The sequence below is a fragment of the Equus przewalskii genome, chromosome 19, assembly GCF_037783145.1.
Source record: "Equus przewalskii isolate Varuska chromosome 19, EquPr2, whole genome shotgun sequence".
Lineage (NCBI taxonomy): Eukaryota > Metazoa > Chordata > Mammalia > Perissodactyla > Equidae > Equus > Equus przewalskii.
Window position 1 is genome coordinate 53,854,170 of NC_091849.1, and position 24,215 is coordinate 53,878,384.

Consider the following 24,215-nt stretch of genomic DNA (forward strand, 5'->3'; position numbering starts at 1 on the left):
GATATACAGACATTAATGGTAGTTAATCCCAGGAGGTGGAATCATGATCAATTTTTATTTTCTTCTTTCTTTTTTCTAAGTTTCTGCAACAAATTTTTTTCAACAAGAGAACACAAGAAATATTTTCAAGAAAAAACTAACAAATGTAAAATTCTTATTATGAAGACAATATTTAAGAAATAACTATGCAACAAATAGAACAAGTTTTTTTTAAAAAAAATATCAACAATACTGAAAAGCACAGACAGACATTTTGTTTTTCAAACAAACTAGTCTGGTGATGCACATTGAAAATAGACATAAGTAAAAGATGAGCTCAAAGACTTCACACAAATTAATGTATTTCTTTAGTAGATTTAGGATAAACTAGCTCTGGATTTACATTTTTACCCTAGGACATGTAAACTACCAAAAAACTATGACAGAAATGCAGTATTCCACCTTTGCTTTCATCTTCTTGGTTACATATATTTATTCATTCAAGCAGCATTTATGAAGCCTGAACCAAGCCCTAAACTGGGCATTGGGGATATAAAGAAAAGCAGACACGACTATTCTGCTCAAGGGCTCCGAGTCCATGAGAAAGACAGAGGTGTGATCAATGATAAGTCATACTGTGCGTAGAGTCCTTGGCATGAGGAAAGTATTATAAGAACAGGGACAGACTCTGCTAAGAATACAAGAAAAGATTTTACATGGAGGGTAACAATCCAGCTGAATCTTGAAGTTTGAGTGGGACTTGTCAAAAGAGTGGCAGGAAGGACACCCTACGGTGAGGGAATAAAATGTGCAAAGGTACAGATGCTAGAGACTGGAGCACAGCAGTTTTGGGGAAAGCCACTTTGCAGTTACCAGCAGAGAAGGAGCTTGGTAAAGGAGCGGTGGGAACAAATGGCTGGAAACACAGACGTGGGCAAACCTGAACCCTGTTCTAGGGAGTGTGGACTTTTTGCAGTCAGCAGTGAGTGCCTCTGGGGGTTTAAGCAGCAACGCAACGGGAGCAGATCTAGAGAGAGGACCGGCAGCATGAGTTACAGGCCTGGTAAGGAAAGAGACTATGGAGTAAGCATCTCACTTTGGATTACTTTAGAAACCGGAAAAAAAAAAAAAAAAAGATGATGAGGCCCTGAAATAAGGCAAAAGCAGTGGGGATGGAGACAATCTTTTAAAATACACGCTCTCTGAGTGCAATTGGTGGCTGTACTTTCAGAACCAAATATAAATTTTAGTAGAGTGATTCTGAATATTTACCAAAGGGACACAGTTTTCATTATACTACAACATATTTTTTAACTTTCAATGAGATGTTCTGCTTACCTCTGCTGCTTCTTGCTGTTGTTTTACTACTGAGGGATCAATTCCAGGATCCTCCAGATCCCGGATGAAATCCTGAGTGTCTTTAGTGGTAACCACCAAGGACATGTGATCACACCAGAACTTTTCTGCTAATTCCATTACGTCCAGCAGTTTCGCTTCCCTTTCTTCCACCAGCGTGTGTATGTTCTCCCAAATGAAAACCATTTGGTCAAGTTTATCCTGAACAGCTATGGAGCAAAACAATATTGAAAAGGCAGTACATTAGCCCCATTTAAGCAATAAAGCAAAATGTTTGAGTTCACATAGAAACAGTGATTCAATTTTCAAAGTATCCAAAACTCGACCAAATTTTGGTTGACCCCAGTCCAGCGGGTATCACTGGGCTCAATGACCCACTCCAGACAAATGCAAGATCCGAGGGTGTCCTGCTCCTCCTGAACCAAGGCTCTTCTTGACAAAAGTGGATGCTCAAAGGTAACTCAGCTCAGAGTAGACCTAAGTTCACCAAGTTTCAAGTTCACCAAGGCTGGCCTTAATTCCAAAGAAAGTGAAATAACCACCTAAGTATACTCTCTATCCTTTCCAAATCAAGAATAGACATCTGTTCTGCCCCAGGAATATAACAATGTATGGTATGTCTTTTGGGCTTGCTTCTTATCATGAATTTCCACTAACCTATGCTCATGCTCTTCCTTTTGACCCCTAGCTCATATCTGTAAGATGGCTGGCTGTGGTCATGGTTGCCATTTCTGTGGCTATGGGACAGAGCACCCATTATGTAAGGCAGTGTAGCCAGTAATGAGGAAAAAAACACTCCAGTTTAGTTTTATTAGTATTATGTTTTAACCAACTGGTTTAAAAGGCCCAGAGAACACGTGGTTTTCATACAATGGCAAACAGTATTTAACTGACTGATTTCACAAACACAGGAAGACATTAACAAGGGATTTACGTACACAGCCCTTCAACTCCAAACACGTCATATCTGTAAGATCTTTTCTAAAATTTGGCATATTGATATGCAAATAGACTGTCAGTAAACATCCTAACATCTAGAATTGTTTTAAAATTCAAGATCAATTGTTTCCTTATCCTGAAATTATTACCTTTGGCAGATATGTCTTTATCAGTGCCCCCAGATCGAGCGATCATTTCCTCTCCCCTCTGTTTAAGTGTTTCATACAATGGTTGTAGTTTCTCCATGTCTACTGACACGTTCTTGTTTTCACTGATCTGCTCCTTAATCTTTTCCACCTCAGCAGAGATGGAAGGCGGCTGCCTCAAACGCTCCACAATGCGCTCCAGGCTCTCAAGGATCTGGTCTATCTTGTCATGGAACTAGTAATAAAACAAAGGGATCATTTATGAGGAAAAGATCTGTGATACCCAATGTGAAACTTAAATGAAAAAACATCTATTTACTATCGTAATCAAGAACTAAATCTTAGCCCTTTTGTTAACATATCCACCCAAAGAGTTATATACAGGTGGTGTTTGAAGACATTCCTAAAATCGTGACTTATACGCACCTCAGTGCATCAGACTACTTATGTAGACTACATTGTTTTTTGCAAATAATTGAGTGGATTCATTAAGAAATGGTATATGCTAATACATAATTGGACCACATGAGAGCAGCGTCATACCTACGGTTTCATTTCATTATAATTCAAATTAATTTTAAAAATTAAGTTCAATATAATCTGGGTGTTTATCAAAACTGATTGTTTCATTCACTTTTACTGCTTATTTTGGCATCCTAAAAAAGTTATATTATTAAATGTGAAATTCATGAGCAGTTTTGATTAGATTAAAGGGATTTCTTAAGTTACAAGTTTCCTGAACTGAACAATGTTAAAAAATCAAAACTAAAACCTTCCTGATGTTGGAACTGAAGTTTGTATTTAATTCACGGTCAAACACATAATCTGATTCATGAAATAATTTTAAACTTTTTTGCAAAAATACTATAGACAATGAAGCAAAGTTATAAAGACTTGATCATTTGTAGATTCTACACTGTCTTCAACATTAAAGGAATCATCACTCAGGATTACAGAAAACGAACCACTCCAATGATGGTGTATCTAACGACAAAAGCCAAACCTTGAAAACGGAAAATCTGTAGGAAATTTCAAATTCAACTTCTTGAAAAAAGATATTTCAAAAAGGAAAAAAAAACCCTTTCCAACTTTATATTATTTCCTTCTTATTCAGTCTATCATTCACAGTCTTTCTTCTTATTGTCTTCTTGGGAGTGTTTTATTAATAACGATAATAACACTTTCTTTTATCTCTCCCAATGGCAAATACTGCATTCTACTCTGGATGGATACTTATTTAAATATTTGGACAATGACAACAAGCATATGTTTCTTGAGTCACTGAAAATTATTTTTTATTTTATCTACAAGCGGGCAGAGAAATATAAGGACTGGACGCAAGCAAATATCAGCTCTGAAAGACAAAGGCATCAATACTCAGAGTTAATATAGTGAAATAATTTTAGCTGAAATTTAATCAGGAGGTCCAAGAAAATGTCTTTCCATGCTCTGCTGTTCAGGAGAACCCAATCACATTTTTGATGTAAACAATTACCTGAGTAGATTGAGAAATGGCTTCATCCAGTGCCACTGCTCGCTTTTTGACATCTTCTTTGATTTGACTGTAAAGGGTGTCAGCTGCCACATACTTCTCTTGGATAGAAAAACCTTCCCCTGGGCTCAGTTCCAGTAACTGAGGCCCAGTTTTGTTCATCTTATCTATATGAGGCTTGTGTTCGGCGATCAACTCTCGCAGTTGCTATAACAAACCAAACAGCTTCTCAGGATCTCAGGGTCACACCTCCGCATTACAGCTGTCTACACCCCAAAGCATCCAGCTGGCAAGAAACTCCAAACAAACGCCCTCCCCATCACCAGGCATTTAACACACAATGGCTCATACAATTCTTTGCCAGGAAGAGATGCCCCTGACATAAAGATTAAACAACAGTCTGGTCATGTCAAAGTTCCTTTAAGGGTACACACAAAAATGCTGATTGAGTGAAATACTGAATCCCAGTTCATTATGCATTTCATACCAAGAGCAGTACAACCTGACAAGAGTATTAGCCAAGGGTCATGATACAAATAAGGATTCTGAACTCACTATGTCCCCAACCTACAGAGACCAAGCCATAACTCTTGGTGTCTCTTTCTACACACTCATGATAGATACAAAAATTATTTAACAGGAAAGAAGGAAGGAAAAGGAAGGAAGGTACGAAGGAAAAGAAAGGCAGCTCAGTGGAAGGTAGACACAATGCTGAGAGAAAAAAAACATACATAAAGCTAAGTAAGGGGGATGTAATTCCACAAGACATTGTAATTATATGTAAACCAATATAAAATGTGCGCATATATACTAAATTATATATATGATGTATGAATCTATTATACATACATATATATGATATGTTTGATATATACATATGAATGAATCTATTTGTATTTATTTGAAAATGTTAAAGGCTGCAAGGGTAATCAATCTACCAAACGTACAGCTATATACTGAGCATTATATGTAGGTATATTTAAGGAAAAATATGTGACATACAAATATTTTGCATAATATACTCTAATCAAGAGATACAGGGATATTTACACTAATGAATGAGTGTGGAATCCAAGTGGAGCTCCATTCCTGCTGGGGAGACAAACATAGCTGGGATATCTACACTCCATGAAACCCAGGACCTCCACTGAGAGTTTTTCATGGGCCGAATACAAAACCACTCCCGGGGGCAGAGCTGTCTTTGCCTGCAGGATTCTCGGAGGCCAGTCGCCATGCAGCATTGAGGGGTCTTCCATTTGTACCACGTTATTCATTAGGGTTCCCATCAGCAGCTCTTTGTCCTCACCAGAAGGTATACCTCCCTAACTGTTTGCTATCCAGCCGCTAATAGAAGCTTCTCTGAGAGAAATGGTATTCAGGAAAGACAATCTAGAGAAAAGCTACCAATCTTTTCCTGCAAATATTTTAACTTCTTTCATTGATCAAGAAGAATCACCAAGAAGGCCGCATACCTGGATTTTTACTCAAAGTGCCCACTAAAATCCGTCTACAAATTATTTTGAAAATTGTTGAAGAAACCGGCTCATTACATCACCACCAACCCCCAACGTAACATATTATTTTTGAAATGTTTCTGAAGGTGGTCGCAAAACTCTTTTGGAAAAGAGCTAAACAAACACAAATTCAACTTTAAAAAAAAGGAGGAGGGTCCAGTCTAACATGCTGCACACAAAAGCGTGGGAAGGGCATTCTGTAATCTAGCTCCTGGGTGGTCCAGGTTGAGATTTTCTTATTTTTGTTTCATATTATTAGATCGAATCTTCATGCTGCTTTACAGAATGGAGATGGGGATGGTAGCATCAGCTAATATATAATCTCATGGAAAAGGAACATGTTGTACACGTTCTGGTGTCAATAATCTATAAGGCATGTTTGCAAGACAAGCTCACACTTAGTTATCAAGATACTCCCACATAAAATGAGAGATCTCTGCTGAGATTTCTTGAGTTGCCCGGAGTCAGAGTAGATTTCATCTGTGCAGCAGCACTAGGAGGCACCTTTCCTAGGGAAGTGTGGAGATAAACCTTTTCGCACCATTCCAGGACAGATAAGAGAACACCTACTAGACGCCTACTTAGGTGTGTGTACACAGGGAGAAAGGACCCCATAGGAGATGTCTTCTGCCTCAGATGTAACAAAATCATTCTTGGCAACATATCATTGTGAGCCCAGTTATCCCGGAGATAGTTCATGTGACTTCAACATGGCTCTTGGAGCCATTTTTCATTCCTGGCTAGAATGAACTAGATGTTCCCAAAAATAGCTGAAGAGGACGTTGTAAAGCTGCAGAAGAAATGCCATTCTAGAAGGCTGTAAATATTCTGAACAATTTAGTATGAACAATTTGAAGACTTGGCTATAATGTTTTTGTAGTTCCCTTTATATATAAAATCATAAATTTCGTTAGCTGAAAGATTATGCAAAAAAAGGAAAATAAACTTTATTTTTATCATCCATCTAAAATTATTATTGATTAATTATACTAATTAAATAATATATTCCATTATTTATTAAAATAAAATTAATTTTTAAATTTTCAGTTCAATAATGTTCATTTCTATACTATTTGATGTTATGCCAGAAACATAGCTACTCAGTTCTCACTTCAGAGTAGAAAAAAGTCCATGAAACATTTTATATTAAAAATCATTCAGTGGTAGGCATGAGGACTTCTGCAACAAATAAACATTTAAATTCAATTCTACCTAGTTTTTAAGTCTTTCTCCTGCCAAATGATTTAGAAAAAGGTCCATAAAATTTCCATTTTGCATTAAATAAAGTGTTCTCCAGAACTCGTTTCTAAATAAATACTTCAGTTAGAGATATTCTTCAATGCCAATATATTAAAAAGTAGACAAACAAGATTAATAAGTATGTCACATACTTCAAACAATGATGCAATTTACCCTGAGTTAAACTTTAGACACACACACACACACTGACTAGTCTCACAGTACATCTTGTACAGATCGGGGAGAATAATTATGCTCACAAGTCCAGAAATAGCAAGAACTCCCGATTTTTTCTGACAGTCTTGAACCCTCTCTCACTCAAATCTTTGCAAAATTTTAAGCTAGGTTAACATTTAAGTGACTGCTGAAGTAACGGCTTCATAATGCCATTTTATATATGTTTAAAACATGATATATTTGTAGATGTACAAGACTCTCTAGCTTACTCATATACGCTCACAGGAGCAGAGAACTTCAAAGGAGTTCCACGTACATAAGAAGAAAAAAAAAATGGGAACAATTTGTCTTTATAATTCAGCATTTTTCCTTTTCATAGACTTAGCTTTCACGACATTGTTATTTTGGCGCATTTGTTATGTTGTACATTTTCCCCAAGCTCAATGGCTTTGTGTGTACAATGTTGCTTTCATGTATTTCTACTCTTTGCTTACATTGTAGATGGCTCTAACTACTACACATAAAGTATTAAACAGTCAACATGTGTAAATTGAAAGCAATTCAACATACATAAATGGAAAGTACTTCAAAAGCGTATATCTCTAACATTTTAAAATGAGAGTTTTGTTTTGGTACCCAGACAGTTCAGATTGCACACTATTCTATGGAAGCCTTTGTGTAATTAATGACATACACAACTTGGTCAATATGCAGCAGTCTTCTCACTGTAACCCCTGGTCACAGTTAAGCACTGTGAAATAAACAAACTGTACAGACCAGAACACAATATTACCAAAATGTCCTACTGATGTAAGGTGTCTAACTGCATTAAAAAACACCATAAAAGTCATGATTCTCTTTTAACAGGAAATACAACATTCTCTTTGACACTGAGCTTACCCGATGTTCTTCTTGCTGTTGTCTTAGAGTCTCATATTCCAGGGCTGGGGCAGGAAGCTGAGAGATGATTCTCTGTGTTTCTGTCAGCCATGGCCAAAGCTCTTCATATGTTTCCCAGAACTGGCTGACCAGGGACTGTGCCCGCTCTAGCTGGAGATACCTCTCTGAGTTTACCTGGCAGATGGTGTCATAGTTCTTCAATACCTTGTCCAGTTTTTTCTAGAAATTAATATGAGGAAATGTGTTTAACTGGTCAGGTAGGCCAAATAGCACAAGTACTCCAGAATGTTTTGTCCAGCACTACATATCTGGCACAGACACTCAACAAACGTATGTTAAATGAATAAATCAAGAAAAGCTGTTTAGATCTTAACTGTTTATATGTATTAAAAAGCTCATTTTAGATTAAAGAAAAAGCCTCCATGTTTATCCATGTTGTTGCGTATGGCAGGATTTCCTTCCTTTTAAAGGCTGAATAAGATTCTACTGTATGCTAATGTTAAGTGTTCTTATCACAATAAAAAAATTGATATAATTGTAAAAAATAGTAAAAATGTGGAAACGTCTTAAAAGTACAACAACTGGAGATCAGGCCAACAAAATATGATATATTCATACAACAGAATTCTATGCTGTCATCAAAAATCATGGAATTTAATGACATAAGAACATCTCCAAAAAAAATATTAGGTGACAAACACCAAAATATAAATAAATAAGCAAGGCCTCAAGTTTTTATGAGAAAGACACTGAGCTCTCCAAAAATAATAAGCAAAATTCTCCAGCCATTCTTATAACGTCTTCTAGGTTAGAAAACAAGTCTCACGTAAGTCTAGAAACATGTACAATGCTTTCTCAAAAAAATAAGAGACTACATTTTGATAATAAAATTGTAAGAGGAAGTGCAAGTCAATAAAATTAATTATATATATATTAGAATCAAAGTAGAATATTATGCTGTCACTGATTTTATGGGGTGGTCATAGTGATCTAGATTATGCTATAAATTAACATCACAAACTAACAGCAGAAGATAAAGCACAATAGTAATCTAAGAAACTACAGAATGACACACAGTATTTCATGATGATCTGTATTTTTCATGTCAGAATCTTTGCAAAAATAATAAACAAAAGATTAAATTACAAACAAGTAAATTGCCATTGTAGAGCATAAACAATAGAGAAAGTATCAAGATATAGTGTACACTCAATTACTTTGTCTATGGTATACCTTAAAAGCAGTATATACTCTTTAAAATGGGATCTTAGGCAGACACATTCATATAATTTTTTTTGCCATGGGGATGTTTTCCTACCAGAAGCATTAATATATATTAATTTCTTTAGGCTGCTCAGACGTCTGAATATGAATTGAACTAAACATTTTTACTGTGGCTGGTTTTCTAACAATTTAAAGGATCATTAAAACTACATAAACTGGAGGCTTCCTTAATGACTCAGCTCATTTTTTTGCTATACAGCTTACTTCATACAGAATAGATTTCAGTATTAGTGAGAACCACATATTTTGGTCTTTGTTTCAGTTCAAGAGGCCCAAATGTTCCTGAAGCATATAAACAACGGTTGACATACATAATAACAATTTATACTGAAAATAACGGCACTAATGCAGCTAACATTAATTGAATGCTTAATATGTGCCAGTTAGTCAAGGACTCAAACCTTAATAGCTTTTCTGTCTACTAGGAAAGATTGTCCCCAGGGCGATTCCCTTAAGGAATTTTTTTTTCACTGTTATTCTGTAAGCTTGAAAAATGCCTTATTTAAGACAAATGGTTTAGCTGTTTAAATGGCAGCTGTGGATAAAGGAAAAGTGCTTTCCTAGGACTGAAAGCTCAACACATGGCATTTATTTAAGGGTCTCACTACCAGTCACACAGACAAGATGATACCTTCATTGATTGCTTTTCCTCTTCACTGCATGTGGTCATGATTTTATGTCCAGATTTAACAAGTTCATCAATAATATCTTTGTGTCTCAAAATCTCCATGGTGAACGTCTGTGATTTACCAAAATAAAGATTAAAAAAGGAGAGAGTGTGTGACTAAAAGGAAAACAATTAGGCAAAGTAGCTAAAAATACCAAGTTACACGAGAGGGGTCTTGCAAAGTACATCATGCGAGCACATTTCCAGACTTGGAGCACACAGCAAATCATTTAGATGCAACTGGAAATGTACTTCTTCACCTTTTGAACCTGCAGCTGAGCAGAGGTCTGGTCTTGCTCAAGCCTGATGTCACCCAGAGACATCAATTTCTTTTCTGTTTCAGTAATCCAGGATAACTCAGCATCAGCCGCTTGGTCAAACTAAACAAAAGATAAATAATTAGGTCAGCAAGTTCCTGTAACTGGTGCCAGAAAAACACCTATCTAGGTTTCTTTTAAATATCCTTATTACACAAGTGGAAAATCTGAGCTTATCTCTTCATAGCATCCTGAAATCATTCATGATAATGACTAAAGTTATAAAAAAAGGAGAACTTCCCACAGAGTAATTAAACACAAGCTGTTAAAACATGTTAAATCCATAAGACAGCATTAATGATTTGAAGACAGCTAACACTGTTGCCTTCTTTTTGGTAGTTCTAAGAATTTTCTCCTTAGGAGTACTATCCAAATTGAACAGCTATAAACCCAGTAGCTGGATACCATCTTTCAATCATTTCCTCCATCTGTTTAACTCTTATGATATGCAAGTAGCATTCTGATATCAAAGCACACAATTCCTAGGAAAAAGAATGAAATATTCCATTTATTTTACTATGTGTTTATAAGTGTATGTATAAAATATGTCTCCACGTATGCAGAGAATACCCCAAATGACTCACATATAATTTTTTACATCTCATTCTATAATAGCAGACAACAATTTCAAGAGCATTCATAAATATGTTGAGATTTTATTTTCTTGACCATAAGAGTAATTCATGGTAGAAATTCATAAAGTGCAGAAAAATATACAGAAGAAAATTAAAACCTGGAGTTAATACTATTGGTATTTTAGTGAATTTTCTTCCAGAAGCTGAGAAAGATTTATAAAGGTCTGGGATAATACTGTATAAACATTTTCATATCCTGCTTTTTCATTTATTATGAATGTTTACCATGTCATATTCTTTTAAATGTGCTTTTTAAATAACATCACTGTATTCTAGCATACCTGGATATTTTCATCTAGGCTCTCTGCATTTTTTGCTATTATATGAACAATCCTGTAATGAATATTCTTGTGTATAAATCTGTTGGCATCTCTAATTAGTTCCTTAGGGTAGAGTCCTAGAAGTTGACTACCAAGTGAAAGAGCAGGCACATGTTCAATATTTCGCATCACATAAACCCGAATGCCTTCCAGAGCCAAGCAGTTATCATAAATGAGTAAAGCTGGCAAGTGACACCACGAGCACCAATGATAAATGGTAACTAACAATGACCTCAGTTGGAAGATTTAATGGGGAATGGACATTGTGAGTATTCAAGTCTTGTACTGCCAAAACTTCTAAGTTTTCAAGAGAATCTAGAAATCTAGATGGAGGTAGGGGAATAACTGGGTGAGGGGAGAGAAGGATGGAGATAAGAAACTAGATTGGAAAATAATTTATGCATTCCTGCAACACTACGCAGACTCATGGGAAGACAGAATAATGTACTTTTCTCTGTTCCTTGTAAGTACACCTAAAAACCCTGGGCATTGTATATAAAACACACATAAGAAGACTGGAAAGGAGAGAGGAGGGAACTGCTGTGGGCCCTGGGACCCAAGGACGACACAGTGCTGAGTTCCCTGGGTTTTCGTCTTGTCTCACATAACCTTAACTGGATACTGGAGAACTAGTTACCCAGAAACACCGACAGGCACAAAGCCCCAAGAAAAGCCAGTTCTCTACCAAAGGACCAGGAAAAGGGCAGCTTGGCAAGATGGAAAACTTTTAGACAATAACAGCTCTACTCTAACTAAACACCACAGAAAAAAGCTGTGGTCCCACCCATGCCAAGAAAGGCCAAATGGGGAGCCTAGATTTCCACCCTCATGAGACTATAAAAGGCGCCAACACCCTCCTAGGGTGACATCAGAGAGGTCAAGCAGGGAGCGAGAACTTTCACTCCCACTGGCCAACACTAAAGTCCCTGCTCACAGTGTCAGTGGAGACCATGTGGAGAGGCCACCCTTCCTCCTCTCCTGAGGGGTGGTGTCAGAGAAGGCCTAGAGGAGAGTCAGGATATTCACCACCGCTCAGTGGGAATGTGGCCACCTTCACTGTGGTGCCAGTAAAGACCACCTGGAGATCTGGAACTTCCACTCCCATCCAGCAGAAATGAGGACCACTCCCCTTAGGCGTCATGAGAGGTTGAATGGGGAACCAAGACCTTTACTTCCACCTCGTAGCACCCCCGCTTCTTCTGCCAGAGTGTTGGCAGAGAAATCCAGTTAAAACGGAAAGTTTAAGACCCAAGACCCAGAACATAACACCCAGAACCAAGAAGATCTCAAACTAAACTAAAGATAATCAACAGACGTCAATACCTAAATAACAGAGATGTTAGAATTATCTGACAAAGATTTTAAATCAGCCGTGATAAAAAGGCTTCAAGGAGCAATTTCAAACACAGTTGAAACAAATGAAAAATTAGGTGCCCTCAGCAACAAATCAGAAAGTCTCAGCAAAGAAACAGAAGATATAAAGAAGAACCAAATGGAAACTTTAGAACTTAAAACTATAATAACAAATAAAAAGTTCAGTGGGTGAGAGATCAATGAAATGGACAGAGGAAAGAATCAGTGAAGTAGAAGACAGAACAACACAAATTGCCCAATATAAATAACAGAAAATAGACTGAAAAAAAATATCAAAGAGCCTCAGGGGCCTGTGGAACTATAATAAAAGATCTAATATTCACGTGAGTGGAGTCCCAGAAGTGGAAGAGAAAGAGGTTGTGGCTGAAAAGTACTCAATCACTCTTGAAATGGGAACCAGAAAATTACAGAAATGGAGACCAGATTTGTGGTTGCCAGAAGATAAGGAGAGAATAGAGGTGGGAGGGAATAGACATGGCTATCAAAGGGCAACAGGAGGGATCCTGGTGGTGATGGAAATGTTCTGTATCTGGATTGCATCAATGTCAGCATCCTGCTTGTCATACTGTACTATGGTCATGCGCCACATAACGATGCTTTGGTCAACAAGGAACTGCATATACAACGGTGATCCTATAAGATTAGTACCATATAGCCTAGGAGTGTAGTAGGCTATACCATCCAGGTTTGTGTAAGTGCACTCTATGATGTTTGCACAGCGACAAAATCACCTAAGGACGCATTTCTCAGAATGTGTCCCCATCGTTAAGCAATGCATGACTGTATCATTTTACAAGATGTTACCACTGGGGAATCTGGGTAAAGGATACAGTGGGATCTCTATTATTTCTTCCGATTACACGTGAATCTACAATTGTCTTAAACCAAGTTAATTAAACAACTCTGTGTGGGTAACCACTCATCTGTAAGTTCCTGTTTGTATTCTCTCTTTTAGATTTATACGCCAGCTGTCCTTCACATAGGATGTACTAATTATATTCCCACAAGCAGAGTTTTGCTGTACCCTAGTCACCATGGTATATAATTTATTTTTTAATAACATTTGTCAAACTTATTGGTAGACTTTCCTTAATTATAAGGAAATAACCTGCCAGCAGTAATCTGGCACAAACATTAACAGCACTGATTAAGAGTATTGTTACGGTCTCAATCTCACGAATAAAAAATAATAAATTATAGAAGTGAAAAATACCTATTATTAAATTATCATGAAAAATAATCATCAAAAATATCATGAACCCACTTGCTTTTACTTTTACCAAATGATGAATGAATAAACAAATATTGAAACCATTTGCAGGTCAATTTCTTTTAGTCAAGAGGTTAGACAGAAAAAAGAAATTAGATAATCATCTAAATAATGGGCCCAAATCAGAAATAAATAGGGATTAAAATAATAATCTTACCTTTATCTTTAAAAAATCAATTGCATAAGGATATCAAAGGGAAGATATGGCTTAAGAGACCTTGGCCTAACAATCTCTGGAAGGGCCACCTGAACAAAAGCTGAATATACACCAACATCACCAAAAAACAATGGGAAGTCAGGCTGCTTTAAGACGACCAGGCAGTCACAGAATCATACGTGCTGACTAGAATACATTCGTCACCCTGGGCTCTCCTTCGACTGTCACACATTTAAGAGGATCAGTGACATGCTAAAGCTGTTCCAGATAGAAATTCAGAGCTTCAGCCGTCAGAGTTGGTGAGCTCCCTTACAAGGGCAGTACTTCTAAAAGGACTGTGTGCACATCCAGCAGAACGACTTATTTTTCCTATATTTCCCATAACATTATTTTTTAGTGAAGGCACACTTTTCAGAAACCTTATCAAAGAGGGTCATGGTTTGCACATAGTAGTGTTAATAAATGTTTTATTCACCTATTCACTACTTTTTCTGCTATTTGGGACAAATCAGAACAATATGTACTACAGAGGGAATCCTGGTAAACCATGTGAAAAATTCTATCTTGATCTGGTTCAATAATTTTTGAGTCACTTAGTTTCAAATGGAACTACTCATTTGCAATTATTGATCAACATGAAAAAGAAAAAAACATTTCATCCACTAATTCAGCAGCTTCAGATGTGGAAAAAGAAACCTTCATGAAAAGCAAGTGGAAAAGTCTTCTATGCATGGATATTAGCTTTCAAGCTGTATATATACAACGAACCTTTATTACATGATTCCTATGATTCACTTAAAGAGTACAAAACAGAAAAACAGTCCAGCCCTTTCTACCTGAGTGTAAATGCTGCAAGATATTGGAATAAAATTTAATAGCGACGACTTTTTTCTTCTATTGCTCCTTGAAAAAATAAAGTGACGCACCATCCCTCTTGTTTGTGTTCAGGCTATTTTTAGTATTTATATGACCGGCCTAATAAAGAAAGCCAGTCTGTTAGTGTTAATACCAGTTTAATACTACGCCTCTCTCTCTCTCTAAAAAAAAAAGTACCCAATGAAAAACAGCATGATGATACCATCTAAGTTGCCAAAATGGAAAGCTGAAACTCAAACATTGTTTCTTTAACCAAGGCAAATATTTGCTCTGCTAAAAGAAAACAAGACTTCAAGCAGAAACTTCCCTTCTGTCCTTTAAGAAATTTTTTTATTAAATTAGCAAATATTTATTGTTCACCAACAAACGGAATAGTCACAGGGTCTACAGTAAGCAATTTACAGCAAAGCAAGGCATTTTACTTAGGTCTGTAACTCTTTCAAATGACTATTTAACATGTGTATCTCTAATGGGCCATAACAACCACATTTCACACATGAGTAAGGTGGAGAGTAAATTTACTAGACCAAATTTTAATAAATTTGCTTACTACTCATACAAGTAGGAAAAACTGACTGCAGATAAATTGTAGATAATCTTAGCATCCAAAACTGCATTCTGGGAAATATCTTAATAGGTATCATCAGTGGGGTCTAACCATCAACCTGAGCTACCATAACTCCTATCATAGTTGACCTAGCATTTCAGAAATTTCCTACAAGTTAGTAAAAGATATTTTAATTGGCTAGCTCTAAATATTCCTGAAAAACACTCTCTAAAACAATAACAGCTAGCATTCTATTGAACACACTGCTCTAAGTGCTTAACGTGCGATATCCCTTTTCATCTTGACAACTGTATAATGTGGGTTTTACCATTAGCTCCATTTACAGCTGAGAAAAGTGAGGCAGAGAGAAGTTAACTGATTTACCAGCGATTACTCAGCTAGTAAATGTTGGATCTGAGATTCGAACCAAGGTGGTCCGAGCCCTAGTTGCCAAGTTGTGTCACTTGTGTTTGTACATAGTTCGGGCTTCATGAGCTCAAAATATTCACATGATTTCACCAAAAATGGCTCGAATACCACAACAGTCAGTAAGTGGTCGGTTTTAACTTACTACTTAAACACTTCTCCGATCTCTGACAAATTGCTTTTGTACTTATCTAGAAAGTTTCTCTTGAGTGGAAAGGTTGAAGAAAGACAGAGTGATAAGAACCTTAATCTCAAGGACATCCTTCTACTCCCTTCCCCTGGCGGGATCTTATCACTTTCTTTTGATTAGCATTTCCTTCCATTTTGCTTCTAGTCATGGTATTTTCCCACCCCCAACACCTGGAGGGTCTGCACAAATCGCACTTCCCTGGGGGAGGTTTCCTTCTAGTTCGTTCAAAGAAACAAACAGGTGTTATTTTTCTCCAAAGCAGATTCCCAATGACCCAATGAGCTGTTTATATTAAATGCACCCAAATCACCAACCCCTGTGCCTTCTCACTGGGGTTATTACGGCCGGCTAAAATAACCCAAGCCACCAGAACTGCCAAGAGTGCCTGCGATTCCCAGACCCAGTGAGGCACACGCGTTCTAGCAACTTCTGACAACTACATTTATAAGAGGCCAAGGACAGTGAACTTCTCTCAGGTTTAAACAATTACAGCGGTCTGAGTTCAGGCTACAAGTCTGTACATCTTTCAAGCAAAAGTGCCTCTCCCCGTTTCCACAATGCCCTTTTGGATCCAATTGCAATTAGAGAAAAAAAGCAACAAAGATCTGTTACTTTGTGTAGGGGTTTAACATGCGAAACTATGTACAGTTTCTAACTCAGATAATGGCATGTATTGTGGGAAGGAGGCAGCTGTTTTGTTTTTTAATAAAACTCGTCACCACTATTTACACTAAGCTGCCTTGCTTCCACTCAGATTTTTCCTAAAAGTAATGAATGGGCCCAATTCTTTCAAAAAAGAATATCCTCTTCAAATGTGTAAAATCAGATTTAGGGGCTTTTGACTGGCAGCACTGAGTGCACGTAGGCCTCACTCATTTGCTCATCATTGAGGCTATTCAATTATTTTCCAAATAATAAACATCAGCCAAATTTACAGAGGGCCCTCGGCTCTACAATTTCAAATTTCAATGGCACATCTTTTCAAAACTGTTATTGTGATATAGGATTAACAGGAAAAATCTAACCATGTTAAATCAGGACTGTTTTAAAAACAAATTTATACAGGGCGGTTACAAAGTACATGCTAATTAGAACATATCTGTATACTCCCTTCCCTTCTCTCTTCAAGCTTTTATTTTTTTTCCATATTTTCCTGGACACCCTTCATGTCGACGTTTGGAAGCCAGCACTCTGTGATAGTGGCCTGACTGTCCACAAAGTCCCATGCATTTGTGAATTCCAAAAACCAGGTGACAACATTATAAAGGAGGTAGATTTGCATATAAACAACCTTAATGCTGGGCAAAAGACGAAACATCTTAAGAGAAATTTGTTTGGAAAACTGAACATTCAGTTATTTAAAATCTAGTTTAATTTAGCCAGGTTATTCAGGGACAAACCATTAAATCTACAAGTTTAAAAATTACCAAGTCATGTTCAAGGCACACAGCCTCACCCCCTCACTTGAAGGTATGGGTATGTTGGGGGTAGGGATCTGGGAAGAAGCAGCTGTCAATAAAACAAATTGTTGTGACTGAAGGTATGTCTAAAACGATGGACTGTGACCAGATCATGTCTAAGTCTCAGATGGAGAAAAGACACAGAGTGGTAGATGATTTGTTTTTACAACATAAAACAGTATAAAATATGTGGCTAACATCTAGGTCCAAAGAATTTTTTTTTTTTGCATCATTCTTTTTATATTTCACGGATGTGTTATTATTGGGTGAACAGAAAATGAGTATTTTAGTATCAAACTATACTCTGGCCCTGATTCCAAACACCTCCTAGTGGGCAAAGTTATAAAATAATATCAATGATATATAAGTATTAGCACTTCATAAACTTAGAAATTATGAGTTTAGAAACTATTGTTTTGAGTGCAAAACTAAATCTCTGTCAAATCAGAGAGACAGGCACAATTTGTTCTTCAACTTGCCTAGAGTGTTATTTCATGACCCTTTCAGTGTTGCGTTCTCGTGTCTCATAGTCCTTATAGTTGGAAATCCTCGCATTACATCTATTTTACTGCAGTAATGGCACCTTCCTTCAAATTATTGAAAGAGGTTAGAAAAAAAATAAATCACCTCTTAGTAGTTTTCCTCTCTACATAATGTATGAGGAGGCACGGCCATGAGACAGAATGGGATTGGATTAAATTCTGGTTGCAACTCCACCATGTCCTAGCTGGGGGACCACAGGCAAGTCACCTCACCACACACCGCACATGTTCCTCCCAGCTCTAAATTGTGTGTCTGTTTAGCCTTCCTGGAGCTATTTCTTTTCTTTTTGATGGCTTAAGTACATTTTATTGGTTTTCTTTATTACTAGAAGTATTTCATCAGACAGACTTGCAGGCATTTCAAAGGAATGCAGATATAAATACAGAATAAATCCACATGAACAAGCAGAAGATATTAACGGCACTAATATCAGCTGTATGACCTCCTGGTAGTAAGATACTTTTACTACATGCATTTTCTCTCTCTCTCTCACTCTCAAAAGGAAGGCTGGAAGGATACAGACCACGTTGTTTACTCATTCTTTCTTCCAAGAGTTTTTCTATCTTCTTTCAGAAAATCTTGAAATTTTCTATAAGGAATGATTGTCTCAGGAAAAAAACCCCCACAATAATTGTTATTTTCCTAAAGGAGATATGTTTTGGGTTCTAGAAGATATATACTGATCTGGTTACTTTTTTCTTTTTTTAACTTTGGAAAACATCTGCAAAACCTTCAGTAGAACTGGGCTACAGTAAATGATCTTGGCACAGGTCAGAGTTTACTAAAGAATGCAAGCTAACCTGTCACCCTGACCTTATTACTGTCCTACTCCATTGAACTAACCAACCAGAGTCAACTTCTCAAGAAAAATCTTACTCCCAAGAGTACAGAATATTTGTCTTGCTATTTAGAGAAGTCTTCAGTGCCAGTTCTGAAATGCTGAAATAAACCTTGGAGAAAAAAATTCAGTATTTTCATATAGTTGAACAAACTTCACCCCCAAAAAAGTACTTATTTTCCTATAATAATGAGGCATACAAATTCCTCCAAACTTTGCTATCAGAGTCATGTAAACACATTCCTCGGGCATGAATGCCCTCCCTTGCAAAAGTTTCTTAGGCAGGCTTTTTGCTATCATTGTGTTTCATCGGCTTTTGTGATTCTGAAGGACAACCCTGAAACGAGGAGTGGAGCGTTATGCTTAGAACCGTATAAATTACACTTTTACGGCAACCTTAGAAAATTAATTTTGGATGCTCCCACACCATCTGCTTGCTTTGTGTTTCTAGCTTTTGGCGTATGTTAGTAAAAGCTTAGTCACCTACCTCCCCAACCTCTGTTCTATAGTACACTGCAATTCCACACTAACCCTGCCACTGAAAGTTTGCTGTGTCTGATGACTTAATACAGAGATTTCAATAAAAGTTAATCAGAATGTGTATCATAAACTTCTATTTCCAGGACCCCACTCGTTGCCCACAGTTTTCTGGGGGAGCTGTGGCCAAGGGCTCAGTGCCCATAAAACTCTCTGGAACCATAAACTCTGCATGAGTCGCAGACAGGTCAGAAACTATCATTTTTTTCCCCTTCAGTCATCTTCAGAAGAAACTCTACACGACCAACAGGACTGTTTCCTTTCTATAAAGAACACAGCCTCTCTTTGCCATAGCTATGTGTCAATGAACAGTCGATACTGACTTACATGATCACTCAAAATATTTACTCGCGTACAGATTAGACTTAGCTAAGGCACAAAATTCACATCAGACGTATGCACAGTTGCAGACAAAAAGCATTTTGTTAGGAAAGCAGGGCTGGTCTTGCCAGTGGCTGACTTGCTGAGGGAAGTCTGGGAAGCCAGGAGGCAGATGGCTGCTAACAATGTCCAGATTAGCCTTGCCCTGGCTCTCAGATGTCGAAGTAACGCAGTCAAATTCTTTCCAAATCCCCTCTTTCATTTTTGAAGCATAACAAATGAATGGAAACACTATTAACAGAAAGCTTTGTTCAGGTAAAGGCTCTGGGAATAACTGGAGAAAATTTATTGCCCGGAAAACAGACCACTTGCCCCTACCTGCTGTGACCGCAGAAGGGCGGCGTCGATCTCCTCCACCTTCTGGGTGATGGTGTCATTTACTAATCGGTAGCGGTCATTGTCCTCAGCCACCATTTTTTCAAGTCCTTCCCTGGCCCTCCATGGTACCAGCTCCAGTAAGGCGCCGCTCACTTCATTAAGGGAGTCCAATACGGCTTTTCTGTTCTTAGCTTCCTTTTTCAGTTCCTGAAAACAGAATTAAGAAAACATACAAATCTGTGGGTAATGCTTAAGAGTTTGAACAGGCTTTTCCTCTAACTGTCCTTGGGGCCAAAGTCCTTCGCAGGCCAATAAGGCGACGCATTGGCCCCCTTAGTTTCAGTTAAGTTCTATAAACCTTTGTTATGGAAAGCCATTTTGTAAAAAGGAAAGTGTTTCCTGAGAAGTTCCAAAGAACAATTCATTTGGACAGGCGGCAAGACGTTATCTTTGAAATTTAACATAAATGTTTAAAATTTGGGAAATGAAATCAAGCAAGTTAACATGCATTATTCTTCGCTTTCTGGTAACCTCTAAGTAATGGGGTACCAGAAAAGTGAAATAAAGAGGCAAGTCCAAGCCAGAATGAAGTGACCCTCAAAACGAGGACATACTGGCTTTAAGCCATCCTGGCTGCTGGACCATCACAGGCTGCTCTCACGGACTCCCCTTCACCCACATGTGATCACACTTCAGGGATGATGAAAACACAGGCCGGTATCTCTGAAGAGAAGAAGGATTAGCAGGGTGGAATACCACTTTTGCAACATAATTACAAAAGCCACCTCACGTTATGCATCTATCTTACAAAAATATTGTTATTTTAATGAATTACGTGTATCGCTGAAACAATGGCTATTTCCCCTTTTTTTCCTGTTTTCATCATTCTCCCTCTTGTGTAATAAACCATACTCTCAACCATAAGACTCTGGATACAAATTATAATACACTGTTTTCATCTCTGGGCTCCTGAAAGTTTAAACAGTTGATCTGCTGCCAATTTCTGTTGGGTCCCCGCCCACCAAGGCGTCCTTCAGCACATTCGCAAGGATATGAGATAATCATCATCTCATTCCTCTGTGAGTGAGGCTCCCTAAAAGATCACAAGTCGATCCAAAATGTAGAAATCAGAGCATACCTTCTGCCTCACTTGCGCTTCGCTTGCTGCTTCTCCCTTCAGGACCTGAGTTTCGTAGGAAAGCAATTCCACCTCCACTCTGTCCAGCCAGGCGCAGAGCTCCTCGTGCGTGGAGTGCAGGCGCCGTGCAAGCTGCAGGGCCTGGTCCAGGGTCTTGGCTACATCCGTGCTCAATTTAGTAATGTCTTTGTACCTTGCTTTAATGGCTTCCAATTTATCTTGAATTATTAAAACTTCATCACCTAAAATGTCAAAGGCATGTTACACCTCATGAAAGGAAAGAAAAGCCTGGGGGAGGGTTTCTTCAGATATTAATGGGCACTGATGGGATTTGTTGGGGTCGGGGGTGGGGGAGGGAAGGAAACATTTTTCTAAAGATGATCTGAGCCAAGAGAAGCCCTTGGCTAGGTTTTAATCTTTCCCAGGATTTCTGGCAAATCTAAACAGCTCTGAAAATGCAAAGACAAAGACTGGAAAGAGTTCCAGTGCCTTCAGTTATGTGGAAAGCATCCCCTTGACATCTACCTGTAGGGTGCTTTCAGTTTCCAAGCATTGGGTTAAAAACTGCTGGGGTCAGATACTGACTTCATGGCCTGCCACCCTGCACAGGACACAGCCTCTCTGTGCACCTGGTTCCTCATCATCACACCGGGATAAGAACAGAACCTACCTCATAAGGCTGTGATAAAAACTCAATGAATTTATATTCGCAAAGTGTTTAGAACAGTGCCTGGCATATGTGTGTGTGGGTATGTGTGTGTGTGTGCGCGCGTGTGTGTGCTACATGTATGTGTACACTAAAAATAACAAACTCATCTGCACTATTCCAGTAGATCCTCTCTTGCCTGTATCTTATTTGCAGACACCCAGAGAAACTGAGTCCTGGGTTCAGGAACCTCCCAGTTCAAGGTTCTAGATACTACACTGAATTCCTCTAACTCATAATTAATGGTACTTTCCCCCACCACAAACATACCCTGAACTGGATATGGGTACAATGAAACTTTCCCATGGCCAAAGGAATTACTAAAATAAGTTAGTTTGTATCTGTTTTCTTAGTGATTTCAAACACGGAGAAATGAAGCCTGGGTATGGGCACAATGTGTCACTGAATGCAATCTATCTTAAAGTTAAAAAAATTTGTCTACAACCCATGTGCTCATCTAGAACAACTGCCTTCCACAAGTGGAAAACTAATGTAACTCCGCCGTGGGCTTCTCTGTCTGTCTCCTGCGCCACAGTGCTGTGTGTTATGAGTAATACACACAACTTCCATTAAGAACTCAAGTGAGATCATGAGAAAAAAGTGAGATCATGTTCCCAAACCCCCTTGATGGGTATTTAAAGCATTCTCCAGAATGAAGTCTTGGAGTGGCCCCAAAATTATTAAGTGTTTTGGTTTTCCCCCATCCCTAAAATATTTTGAAAGCAATGCAAACTGCTGACTGCAGGACGATTTGATGTGGAAGGTGCCTCACCTGTTGTCTGTTTAAGGAGTTCTAAACCATTCAGCAATGCCTGATCAACATTTTCTTTTCTGAGGAGGATGTCCTCTTGCAGAATCTAAAACACAGGTACCATTTTTATGTGGGGGAGGAAAAAATTTAAATAAGGATTAGCATTAGTTAATCTTAGAGAATTTTAATTGGGTTTCATAGAGATATAGCTGAGTAAACATCTCACATTTTCAAATACTCATTATTGTTCCCATGTTTACCCCTGCTTTCGCCATCGTGGCCCATGTCCCATGGTCATCCACCAAAATTCACAGCACACTCCCTTTCAGAAAATGGGCTATATAGGGATACTGGAGGAGTGGTTAATTAGGGGTCCTTGTCTACAGTAATAAAATAACAAAATGAAAAGTGAAAAATGCAGCTATTGAATAAATTAAAACTCTTTTTTAAAGTGACTTCATTAGGGGCTGGTCCTATGGCCTAGTGGTTAAGTTCAGCATACTCTGTTTCAGCAGCCCAGGTTCTACTCCCAGGCATGGACCTACAACACTTGTCAGTGGCCACGCTATGGTGCCAAACCACATAGAAAATAGAGGAAGGTTGGCACAGATGTTAGGTCAGGGCGAATCTTCCTCAGCAAAAAAAAAGAAAAGGAAAAAGAAGTGACTTCATTAAAAGTAACCAGTATACACAGGTCAAGTCTTTTTTGAGTCTAGCAATTCACCCAAATCAAAACAAACATAAAATAATAGAGAAATAAGGAAGACTGAGAAAATAATGACAACTGAAATGAAAAAAGTAAAATAAAATAAATCAAAATACCCGAAGTTCAGCCTGCTGCTTCCACAGCCCCTCAGGGCTGCAATCCTGGACTGAGAGCTTGCTCAGCTTGTCGTGCACTTCATTCAGCCAATTCATCAGCTCAACTTCATCTTCCCCAAAAATCTTAGCATTACATAAGGCCTGCTGGAGGAGCTCAGACCTGCTGTGACTTTTCTCTTGCATCTCAATGTACCACACTTGAGAGAAGTCTAATTTATTCTGTACCATATCTTTATCCTCCCTGGAGCTCAAAACCTTTAAGGACTGGCCAATGCTAACAGCCTGGTGTAAATGTTTATTGTGATTGATGATGTCATCTTCTAAGGCCTAAATAAAGTTAAAAAAAAAAAAAAGAGAAACAAAAGGAATGGACAAATGAAAATGAAAACATAAATAGAAAACATAAATAGAATGAAAGGATGACATTTGAAATGGGTTTAGTCTGCAATTACGCATAACACAACAATAGCACATAACTCAAATTTATGTCATAAAACCACAAAATAAATGGAAAACTGAATCTTACTAGTGTGTGATTGGTATCTTACTTTGTGCTGTGCAATTTGCTCCTCAAGTTTAGACGCTTGGGTTCCTATGGGCTCACAATTCGCCAGCCTCTTTTCTATGGTTGTCAGCCACTCATTCAGTGGTTCTAAGGTTTCATGAAATTGCTGTGCCACCACTGAGATACCTTCCAACTGACGATTCCTATAAATGTGCCAAGATAAAGGTCATTTAGGGATGAACAATGTGTGAAATATTCAGCAGCAATCTTCACTCATGCTCCTGCATTCTACTCTAAACATTTCTGTAGAAAACATCTAAGATTAAAACTAAAATCTCTAACATTTATAGGACATGTTAAAATAGCTCTTCTATTAAATAAAATGAAAGATGAACAACAGACCAACCTCAA

At 37.9% G+C, this 24,215-nt stretch overlaps 1 protein-coding gene across 41 annotated transcripts in view; it reads right to left on the reverse strand.

Annotated features, from left to right (window-relative positions):
* Positions 1-24,215, reverse strand: part of DST (dystonin) — a 440,625-nt gene that overhangs the window by 45,348 nt on the left and 371,062 nt on the right. For 36 of the 41 annotated variants that reach the window (XR_011530133.1, XR_011530132.1, XR_011530131.1 and 33 more), the window contains 11 exons: positions 23,848-24,007; positions 23,300-23,626; positions 22,499-22,583; positions 21,021-21,262; positions 19,883-20,089; positions 9,954-10,073; positions 9,658-9,765; positions 7,743-7,961; positions 3,916-4,119; positions 2,424-2,655; positions 1,318-1,544 (listed from right to left, as the gene is read on the reverse strand). Coding sequence is in view for 38 of the 41 variants with exons in the window: in XM_070586335.1 (XP_070442436.1) it covers positions 1,318-1,544; positions 2,424-2,655; positions 3,916-4,119; positions 7,743-7,961; positions 9,658-9,765; positions 9,954-10,073; positions 19,883-20,089; positions 21,021-21,262; positions 22,499-22,583; positions 23,300-23,626; positions 23,848-24,007 (2,131 nt within the window). In the remaining 3 variants the exon portion in view is untranslated. The remainder of the gene's footprint in view (positions 1-1,317; positions 1,545-2,423; positions 2,656-3,915; positions 4,120-7,742; positions 7,962-9,657; positions 9,766-9,953; positions 10,074-19,882; positions 20,090-21,020; positions 21,263-22,498; positions 22,584-23,299; positions 23,627-23,847; positions 24,008-24,215) is intronic. The other 5 variants (XM_070586343.1, XM_070586320.1, XM_070586318.1 and 2 more) reach the window with 1 other exon arrangement.